The sequence below is a fragment of the Fukomys damarensis genome, unplaced genomic scaffold (genome assembly GCF_012274545.1).
Source record: "Fukomys damarensis isolate Sample0158 unplaced genomic scaffold, DMR_v1.0_HiC HiC_scaffold_9, whole genome shotgun sequence".
Lineage (NCBI taxonomy): Eukaryota > Metazoa > Chordata > Mammalia > Rodentia > Bathyergidae > Fukomys > Fukomys damarensis.
The window spans coordinates 3762162-3772995 of record NW_022900921.1 but is presented as its reverse complement, the minus strand read 5'-3'; the positions used below and the strand labels follow the sequence as shown (position 1 = coordinate 3772995).

General features: G+C 54.6%; 1 protein-coding gene across 7 annotated transcripts in view; it reads left to right on the top strand.

The window, feature by feature from the left end:
* The first annotated feature begins 406 nt into the window (after window positions 1-406).
* Septin8 (septin 8) overlaps window positions 407-10834 on the top strand; it is a 14186-nt gene continuing 3758 nt past the window's right edge. For 2 of the 7 annotated variants that reach the window (XM_019209884.2, XM_019209885.2), the window contains exons 1-8: window positions 407-527; window positions 1383-1578; window positions 1890-2076; window positions 2932-3093; window positions 3739-3835; window positions 4019-4187; window positions 4301-4433; window positions 4541-4731. In XM_019209884.2, the coding sequence (XP_019065429.1) occupies window positions 1412-1578; window positions 1890-2076; window positions 2932-3093; window positions 3739-3835; window positions 4019-4187; window positions 4301-4433; window positions 4541-4731 (1106 nt within the window). In that variant the 5' untranslated portion in view covers window positions 407-527; window positions 1383-1411. The other 5 variants (XM_010639749.3, XM_010639748.3, XM_010639745.3 and 2 more) reach the window with 5 other exon arrangements.

Here is a 10834-nt window from a genome sequence, read left to right as displayed (position 1 = left end):
GGGCAGCACTTGCCGCTGGCCCAGGGGAACCAGAGAAAGTGTGCACACACCTGGGCGTCCGCCCCTGATCTCTGCCCCAGGTCTTTGCGGTTTCTCTTCATGGTGCCGTGGCCTCATTCCGGGCTGGCTGCCCACCTCTGTGGAGGCCGAGTCCGCACAGCCTCCCCCAGACCCCCTAAGCCATGGCTGGATCGGGCTGGAGGGAGGCAGCAGTGGAGAGGACTCCCGCCGGGGCTTCTGCTGGAGCATGGGCCATCGAGGAGTTGGGAAAAGGGGGCCTACAGGGCCCTCCGAGCTGGTCAGAGGAACGCGAGCTCCATCTGCGTCTCTCTTCCGCTCAGCGCAGTCTCCCCCACCTGGCCCCGCTCCCCAGTGGGCTCACTGCCTTGCTCTGCTTCTCTTGTAGAGAGTGGAGCCGGAGTCTCGGAGCCTCTCCCTGGGTGGCCATGTGGGCTTCGACAGCCTCCCTGACCAGCTGGTCAGCAAGTCCATCACCCAGGGCTTCAGCTTCAACATCCTCTGTGTGGGTGAGTGTCGTGGCCCGGCTGGGGATGCCCTCAAACAGAGTGGGGGTGAGGACCTTCAGGTGCCCCGGGTCCCTGTCAAGTTGTGTGGGGCTTACGGGGCAGGGGCAGGCAGAAGGAGGGTGCATTCGGTTCTCTGCCAGGGTCCAGGACAGGATTGGGGCCAGGGCCGGAATCGAGGCCAGTGCTGTCATGATGAGTACACAGGATTTGGCACATGAAATGCTTTGCAGACTGTGGGTGTTCATCACGTGATTTAGACTTGTTTATTTACTCCTTCCTACCGTGTGTTGAGGATACTGTGATAAACCAGTCTCTGCCCTTCCTCATAGCAGCACGTGAGAAGATGTGGCTGTCCCTGGAGTGCTCAACCAGACCCCCTGCAGCTGCCTGTCCCTCCCCACAGTCCAAACCTGGCAGAGCTGCGGCAGCTCAGGGCATATGGACTAAGCCAGTGGTGGCTCTAACCCTGGTCCTGCTCCTCTCCTTGCCTCTCCTGGGCTTTGTGGGGATGGGCCCAGGGCAGGCGTGTGGTAGATGACCAGGCTGCCTACCTCCTTCCTTCCTTTCTGTTCTTCCTCTTCTCTCCTCTCTCTCTCTTCCTCCCTCTCCCCCATTCCTTTTGCTGGAGATCAAACCCAGGTGTCCTGCATGCAGGCACTGCACTGCCGAGTCGCCCTCCACACACACATTACTTCTGAGGGCCCTGAGACAAGGGGTGAGGACCTGGATAGACTGGGAAGCCTGCCTGCCCCTTCTCTTGTATCAGGGCTGAGAATGCCTGCGCCCCGACCTGGCCTCACCCCCAGCTAAGGACAGCCCGCGTTCCAGCCTTCTCCCTCCTGTCCCGCTCTCCAGGGGAGACTGGCATCGGCAAGTCCACCCTGATGAACACGCTCTTCAACACTACCTTCGAGACCGAGGAAGCCAGCCACCACGCAGGGAGCGTGCACCTGCGGCCTCAGACCTATGACCTCCAGGAGAGCAACGTGCACCTCAGGCTGACCATCGTGGACGCCGTGGGCTTTGGGGACCAGATCAATAAGGACGACAGGCAAGAGGCGGGAAGGGCGGCCCGTCCAGCTCTCCCCCACAGTAACCCCACTTCTCCACTGCTTCACTGTCCCCGTCCAATTGCCAAACCCCCACATTCCACAGGGGCCGGGGGAGGCGTCAGGGGACGTGTGGGGCTCTGTGGTCATGAGCTGACCAGTTACTGCTTGGGGTGGGTCAGAAGGGGTCAGCGGCCTCACCAGAAGGAGCACAGCTGTTTATTCCCTGGCAGGAATGCGGGCAGCCTGCTTGGCCCTGGGGTCCTCAGGCTGTGGCTCAGCTCTTGCCTCCCAGTGACGAAGCTGTCTGTAGTTACAGGCCCATAGTCGACTACATCGATGCACAGTTTGAAAACTATCTGCAGGAGGAGCTGAAGATCCGCCGCTCTCTCTTCGACTACCACGACACGAGGATCCACGTGTGCCTGTACTTCATCACACCTACCGGGCACTCCCTGAAGTCCTTGGACCTGGTGACCATGAAGAAGCTGGACAGCAAGGTATGCGCTCCCACCCCGTCCCGTGGGCTCTGCTGCCTTCCTTCCCCTGGAACGGCACAGGGTGGCTGCAGCTTGGCTGTCCCCCAGGGCTCAGGGATGTGGGCAGGGCTGGTGCACAGCTCCTTGGCTTGCTTCGCTCTGTCACACTTGCAGTGGCCCTGCTAGTGCCACCTGTCTCTACTGCGCACTCCTGTCCCTGGGTCTGGCCCTGCACCCCTTCCTTCTTGTCCTCAGCTCTGTTGGCTTGTTTCCCTCTGCTGGAATGGTGTCCCTCTACTTCCCAGCTCAGCCTCCTCCCTTCCCCTGTTCTTTCGTCTCCGGATTCCTAGCCCTTCCCTTCTTTGCCTTTTCTTTCTGATGTGGACCTGTGGGGTTCTTTCTGAGAACTAGGGGAGGAGAGCACAGCCCCAGTGGCCTTGTGGAGAGGTCAGGATAGTTGGGGTCCCAGAGGGCCTCGCATCTCTGCCTTCCCCACCTTGAGTTAATTTCCACCGTAAAAATGAGACTGCCCTGGCCTGGGAGATTTTGAAATCTTTCCATGACTACTCCTGATGGATTATTTTATCTGCTTGGTGGGGAGTTTAGTCCTCAGTTCCTGCCTCTGTCAGACCTCGGGCCAGTTAAGAAGCTGGACCATTCTGGGTCAAAGCTGGGTGTACCCAGGGAACTGCTTCCAGGGCTAGATGGGGGTGCAGGGGATCCAGAGATAGAAGAAGTATGGCAGCTGGTTGTCATGGTGACCACAGATGGCTAGGTTGGGCTGGGTGCGCCCCTGAGTGCAGCTCGGTCCTCTGTTCCTCTGTACCGATGTGGCTGGGCAGAGCCATACCCACTGTCCCTCCTCCCACCTGGCAGGTGAACATAATTCCCATCATTGCCAAGGCTGACACCATCTCCAAGAGTGAGCTCCACAAGTTCAAAATCAAGATCATGGGCGAGTTGGTCAGCAATGGGGTCCAGATCTACCAGTTTCCCACTGATGACGAGGCAGTCGCGGAGATTAATGCAGTCATGAACGTAAGTGTTGAGCAAGGGCCTCGGCTCCAGGGCCAGGGGTTCAGAGCAGCCAGATTGCAGGCGCAGCGTGGGAACCTGTGTTCCCAGGAGTCCAGCCTGGCCTCTCCCGCCAGCCCGACCTGTCTCCTATGGGCATGGAGGAATGGACTTGGGGTTACCAGTCTGTGTGAAACAAGGGCTGGCCTCATGCCTAAAGCCTACAGCCGTGAGCAGACCTGAGGCCAGGGTTTGGGAACCTGAAGGGAACCAGGCCCACAGGTCCTTACAGGGAGCTGTACTGGCCCTAAGAAGAACACCCCATAGAGTTGGGAATGTCACGGGGAGGTTTTCAAGTTCAGCTCAGCAACCCACTGCAAGGTCTGGAACGTTTCTCCACGAGAGCCAAAAGAAACCAGGCATGATGGCACATGCCTGTAATCCCAGCACCCAGGGAGTGAGGCAGGCGGGTTGTCAAGAGTCCGGGGCCAGCCAGGGCTACATAGTTCAAGGCCAGCCTGAACTACAAAGTGAGACCCTGTCTCAAAAAACCAAAAACAGCAAAGAAACACAAAAGAACTACAAGTAAGGGTCTTGCCACAGGGCCTGTGGGACAATGTGCTCACCTGTGTCTGCCTAGTGCTCATGCGTACCCGGGCCCCTTTCCAGGCACACCTGCCATTCGCCGTGGTGGGCAGCACTGAGGAGGTGAAGGTGGGAAACAAGCTGGTCCGAGCGCGGCAGTACCCTTGGGGAGTGGTGCAGGGTGAGTGCGGGGGGGCCCCGAGTGAGTCCCCTGCGGGCCTGCTGCTGTGGCACCCTGCCCCGCCCTGCGCTGCCCTCCTGCTCACCCACCTGTGTGCCTGCATTGCGCTGGCCGCTGTCCCGCACAGTGTCGGCCCTGCCCACCCGCGTGCCTGCCTCATGCCCCACGTGCCCCCGTTTTCAGTGGAGAACGAGAACCACTGTGACTTCGTGAAGCTCCGTGAGATGCTGATCCGGGTGAACATGGAGGACCTCCGAGAGCAGACCCACAGCCGGCACTACGAGCTCTACCGGCGCTGCAAGCTGGAGGAGATGGGCTTCCAGGACAGTGACGCTGACAGCCAGCCCTTCAGGTGACAGCCCACTCTTCGCAGCCACAGCTGCTCTCGCCACCCGGGCCTTGTGGGCCCGCGAGGAGGCCCGGCCTCCCCTCACCCTCTGGGCTCTCTGCTCTCGGTCTCCACAGCCTGCAAGAGACGTACGAGGCCAAGAGGAAGGAGTTCCTGAGTGAGCTGCAGAGGAAGGAGGAGGAGATGAGGCAGATGTTTGTCAACAAGGTGAAGGAGACCGAGCTGGAGCTGAAGGAGAAGGAGAGGGAGGTGTGTGCCTGGCTAGGCTGCGGCGGGAACCGGTGTGCCGTGGGAGGCTGGCCGAAGTTGGGGCCGCAGCTCCCTGCACGTGTGCCAGGCGCCCTTCTCTCACCCAGCTGCACGAGAAGTTTGAACACCTGAAGAGGATCCACCAGGAGGAGAAGCGCAAGGTGGAGGAGAAGCGCCGGGAGCTAGAGGAGGAGACCAACGCCTTCAACTGCAGGAAGGCGGCTGTGGAGGCCCTGCAGTCTCAGGCCTTGCACGCCACCTCACAGCAGCCCCTGAGGAAGGACAAGGACAAGAAGAAGTAGGTGTGGGCTCCCCGTGCTGCTGTCCTGTGCACGCAGTGTCCTGCTCTCTGAGCTCTGCTTCTGCTTTGGTCATCGAGTGCTCTCTTGACTCTCGGCTTTGCTTGCTGTCCTGACCCCTTCTTGCTCTTCACTCTTGTCCTCTTACACTGCTGCTCTTGGTGTCTCATCATCCAGTGTCTGTCTCTTTGTCTCTCTGTTTCTCTTTCTGTGTGACCATGTGCTCGCCCTCCCCTCTCTCCTGCCCTCCTCTTCCCTCTCTTGCTCACCTATTTGTTCTTCTGCAACGCTCACACCTGGCCCTCTATGCTGCAGCGCGCAGAAGGCCGGGCCACACAGACAGGGCACAGCCTGAGAGGCGGAGCTGTAGGGTCTTGGGGAAGTCACTCGGGCCTGGGACTGTCCTGCGGGGCCGGCCAAGGTGCCTTCCTCCTGGGTCTCGTGGTGTGGGTGGTGACCGAGGTCCGTAGGGACTCCGTGGACACTGTGGTCTCTGCCGAGCTCTTCTGAGGGACATCAGCTCCTGGGTGGGAGCAGAACTGACCCTCCAGGAGAAGCTGGAGTTGTTCCTATAGAGGAGACAAAGATAGGCATGGCACAGCCTCCAAGGTGCTGTCCACTTGGTGGCCAGATGGGGCGACTCTGAGGCACTTCTGCTTGTGTGTGTGGTGGTGGGACTGCAACTCAAGCCTCACACGAGCAAGACAAGTGTACGACCACTGAGCTGCAGCCCCTGCCCTCTGGTACTTCCCATAGCCTGTTCCTGCACCCTGAGCTGGAGCCCATGTGCCCCGGCTGCCAGGCTGTCCCACCCTGGCCACCTCGCACAGTGGCCATCTCCGGCCTCTCTCTCCCTGCCCTTTGCCTGCCACTGGTGCTGTCCTTTTCATGTCAACCCAGGAAGTAAGCAGGCATGCCTGCATTGGCCTCCACCCTGGGCTCCTTCCACTGGGAAGAAAGACCCTTTCCTCCCTGATGGCAGTGGAAGCTGGTAGGTGTGGCTGTGGGATGTCGCTTCTGGCACAAACACTCCCTGTGCCCACGCCCTCGTTGTGCTCCTGTGTGCACACAACGCTGTCTCCCTCCTGTCTTGTCACACAGGCAGGCACAGAGCACACATCTCCCAACACAGTGCACAGAGGTGCAGGGGAACTCAGGCCAGAACCAGGCACTCGGGAGTTGGGTTCTAGTTGTCATTTTTTTTTCCTTAACTGTAACTAGTGATTTTTTTTGTGTGTGTTTTTAATAATTTGAATTGGTAAGGTGCATAACACATTTTTTTTTAACTTCCCCTTCCTCTCCCTTCCACTTTCCTTCATCTTTTGGTCCCCACCCCATTTTAGTTGTCATTTTTAAGGCTTCTTTTTGTAATCTGTATCCCCATACCCGGTGACCACACCCCAGCTATGGGCACTGCTGGGAAGAATTAAGTCCCTTCCTGTCCCCAGGGAAGACCCAGCCTATGCTCCCCTCAACCTTGAGAATTTCCTCTCTCCTCTACGGTGGCTGCTCCTCCTTACCCAGCCCTGGCTTGGTGAGCTTGAGGGCTGGGGCAGCAGCTCAGAAATCTGGATTCTCCTTGGGGGTCCAGGGGGCAGAGGTCCATTATTGATTGCAGTGACTTTGCCTGCCTAGTGCAGTCCCACTTATTAAAGAAAGGCTAGGCAGAGTCTGTAGGATAGATGCTGTGGAGAAACCTCTCGGAAGTTGAATGGAAGACCTGTAGCCAGGCTGGGCCTGAGGCCTGCGGGGAGGAGGGGTGGGGTGTTGGGCGTGCAGGCTGTCCGCACGGTTCCAGCGCAGCTCTCCGTCTGGTACCTTGGCCCCCAGGCCTGGGCTGGAAGGATGGGCCCCTTCTTTGTGCTGGGTATGCCAGAAAGCCTCAGTTTGGCCTCTGCCCTGGTTGGCTGGAGGCAGAGGTGGGTGGGTTGGGGGTACCCCCAGCAGTCTTACTCCCACCCTGGCTGATGGAGAGGGGTGGGCTGGGCACGCACTTTGGAGATGGCTATTTCTCAACCATTTAATTGAATGCCTTTGATTGGTTGCCTTTGTTCTTTAAATTTTAATCCATTTCTGCAAAATTACTTCCCAATCAGATCTTGACCCTCAGCCTGGGACGTCACAAACTGAAGCCAGTTCTCTGCTTCGCCCGTCACAAATGCCAAACTGACTGCCCTTCCCCAGTGTCCATCTTGCTGTCTTTTGCTTCCGTATGATTTGGTCTGCGTATCTTTTAATGTGTCTGTTTTTGTTCTGTTTGTTTTATTTTTATTTTTCAGTTAACGCACGCACAGACTTACATGTCAAGAGTGGACTTTAGCCTTTCATGTGTTAAGTTGCTTGAGTTACACCCTGTGACCCTTCTCCCATAACGAGGTGTGAGGACGGACTGGGAGCCGGTACAGCCTCCAGGGTTTACGGCCTGGCCCTCGCCCCACCCACCCGGCCCTGCCGCCCTCGGTCTGGCGGCCACACCCTCTATGCAAGCGCAAAAGCAGTGAATGCTGGAATCCAAAACTGACGAGGTTTATTTTTTTCAGAGCCAGTGGCTGGTCTTCCATTTACAGTGTCACTATTCCTTGACGGAGCAGTTATAAGCCACTCTAGTGAAGGCCCCAGCCGGCGGTGCTAGGCCTAATTGTTCAGCGTCAAGATGGCGACTCACGCGGTGCCCTAGGTGCGGGCTGCGGTTTGGTATTCGTGCTGCAAAATGTGCCCAGTCCCCTTTGTTTTAATTTTTTTCTAACCTAGAGTTTAATTTCAATAATAACTTTGAGACTCATAAATTTTTATTTTGGCACCAGCGTAAAGACAAATAATATCCTCTCCCATTATTTTCATAAGTAACACAGACTCCCTGGTTTTTAGAAACTAAAAAAAAAAATCTCTAAGCTTTTTTTATGTATAGAGCGCTCCTATAATATATAGGGAGAGGTGGGTAATAAACTTCCTGCAACGACAGTGTTTGAAATTTCTTTACCAATGAAATGGATCATGAGCAAGACCACGTCCAGCGTTTTTACTGTGGATGTAAATGGAACAGCAGCCCAAAGCCATTGTCTCTGGCCAAGGTGCTACCTGTGAAGAGGGACCAAACCTTGTCTATGTGTTAAGTGTTTAATTCCAAATAAGCCTCCCAGCCAAGCCTGGCTTTCCGATTCAAAGAGGGCTCTGGGAAAAGACTGTTGGTGCCTTGAGGTCATTGTTTCTTCTTTCCAGGCAAAGAGAAGGAGCTATCTGATAAGTTTAGGATAATTTGAGAAAAAAATTAGTAGCCTGGGGAGCTCTTCCCCATTGGCTGCACTGTACAGAAGAACATTTAAGAAAGTACTAGCAGCAGGGCTGGGGATTTAGCTCAGTGGCACTGCGCCTGCCTGGCAAGCACAAGGTCCTGAGTTCTATCCCTAGTACCAAAAAAAAAGTAAAGTACTAGCAGCATTAATTCTTCTTTGCTCTTCGTGGTCTACAAACCTCTGGTAGAATCAGGGTGGGACGTTAATGTGGGAGATAAAAGTGAAATCCTTTCGTGCTGGACGCTGCAAGAGCTCACAGCCTGGCACACTCCTTGTAGGGGAGTCCTACAAGGCTGTGCTCAGGATTGCTGGGTCGGTAGTTTTCCATGCCCCCTGTACTTCCTCCTGTCACCATCCCTCCCATTTTGCCTGGCCTGCCAAGTTTGGGCTTCCTCCTGCTCCTCTGAGATGATATTGCACTGAGAGTTAGATGGAGGGAGAGCTGGGCATGGTGCCACACGCCTGTAGTCCCAGCACTCGGGAGGCTGAGGCAGGAGGATCACTGTAAGTTTTAGGCTAATCTGAACTATATAGACTTGATCTCCACTCACCCCCCAAAAGTTAGATAGAAGGATGGGCTCTTACGGGTCCATTGAGGCATGGCCAGAAAGGAGCAGCCTTGATTCATGCCAGCAGTAGAGGAGGTTTTGTTGATATCCCAAATAAAATTCTCCAGCTGTTACACTGTGACTAGGGCTGGAAACTTGAACTGTTTAGGAGACTCTTTTAAGCAGAATAGGAATATAAAATTAGGCACAGGCCTTGGAAGGGGTCCTGAAGATAAAGTGTCACCAGCCTCACAGCAGATCCCCCTCTGGCTGTGCACGGATGGCTGTCTGAAATGCAGCCCTGCACGTTACAGGCTGGCATGCACTGTGAGCAGCTCCTCCACAGCCCTTTTCCACATCGGAAGTATATTCATCTGGGCCGGAGGCTGCCCTTGCAAGCAGCCTGTCCTAGCTGATGTGTTTGTGGCGGTGAGGCTCTGACCTGCAGGCGAGTGCAGGGGCTCCTGGCTCTTGGGGCTCGAGAGGCACATTCTGCCCCCTGCCCGGATGCTAGAAGGCCCGGCTATGGTTGGTTGCTGGCCTGCTGTGATAGACTCGCACTTTCTGGAGTCCGAGCTGTCCCACCAGGCCCAACACTGGTAGCAAGCCTCACTGCACCTTTCCTGGTGCCGTTTGGGTTTGGAATTTTGTCATCTTGAGCTGAGACCAAATTCTTGGCGTACAGCATGAGCATAAAACTTGACATTATTTAACAAAGTACTGCCATGGAGCATGACCCCCCCATGTGGAAATCTGATGTACCCCTCATTTCTCATTTGCCGGCCTTACTTGGGACATCATAGAGGATCGAGTTGGCATTTACTACCGTGTCTTCCTTGAACCGCACTGGTGTGGGATAGAACCACCATATAATTTATTGTCCAAACTGGGTCTTGTGAGAAAAAGGGGATGCTGTTAATAATCATGCCAGGCCAACAGCATAAACTGGAACCACCCCAGACAAACCAGAATGTGTGGTCTCGCTTGTTAACGGAGGATCCAAGTCGATGGTTTGTGGTTGTGCAGACTGACTGCATTTATGTTTCTCTGTGTGTGTGTGTGTGTGGGGGTTCCTGGTCAGTGGGGCTCCCCTTACTGGGCACGAGGCTGAGGGAGCGTGCCTTGCTATCTGTTATGTTAACATGCTTTTCTAAAACTGCTTCACTTGTTAATTCATTTACTCCATTCATTGACTGTTTTTGTTTGTCTCCATTCACTTTGTACTCCTTTTTTTTCCCCATTAAATTTTGCATTTATTTTGAGTTTTTACGGAGTCTTTTTTGGGCATTTCTTTTGATTTAACAAATTTCTCAAGCCTATTAATATGCTATAGCTGTGGTGAGATAGTTTGCCTTTTCTGTGAACTTGATGGAGGCTAATCTGTTGTGGGAATTACATTTTCATAGTGAATCCTGCTATAGGCATCTGTATTCACTCTTGGGAAGGAGTAGGATGGAGGAAAGAGTCAGTTAGAAAGAGAGGGCCGGGGATGTAGCTCAGTGGCACTGCGCCTGCCTTGCAAGCTCAAGGTCCTGAGTTCAATACCCGGTATACTCCCCCCCAAAAAAAAGAAAAGAAAAGAGAAAATGCAGTCTGTGGCCCAATAATCTTTACAGGGTAACTGGGCTATGGAGGTGAGAGAAGGCACACCTGACTCAAAAGAATGCCAACTTTTATCAGAGAAGGTGGACATAGGAAACTAACATTTGTGTGCATTCAACTGCATTACATGTATTAACACCTCTCACCATCATAATCCTATGATCAGATATCGTTAATCTCCCTAGTTTGTAGGGAAGGCAGAGGTTAGTTACCCAAGGTCACTTGTCAAGTGACTGAATGTTGCTTGTCTGTATCCTTCATTCCTGGTTTAGCTGCTCCTTGGCATCCAAGAAGGACCACAGAAGAAGAGGGGAAATGTGGTCATTGCTAAAGTATATGGTTTGACAGTGTGGGCTGTGGAAATTTTGTAGAGGCGGAAAGTCCAAGGAGACAGGAAATGTTTGGCTGAGGAAGGGCAGAGCTCAATAACACACCTGAGTCCATTTCTTGCTGTGTTTTTTTTAAGCTGGGCACTAGGCAGATCCTAGGAAGAGCAAAAAATGAGAAAACAGATGGGGGTTGGCCGGGTGTGGTGGCGCACGCCTGTAATCCCAGTACTTGGGAGGCTGAGGCAGGAGGATCACTGAGTTCGAGACCAGCCTGGGCTACATAGTGAGTTCCAGGTCAGTCTCAACTACATGGTGAGACCCTGTCTCAAA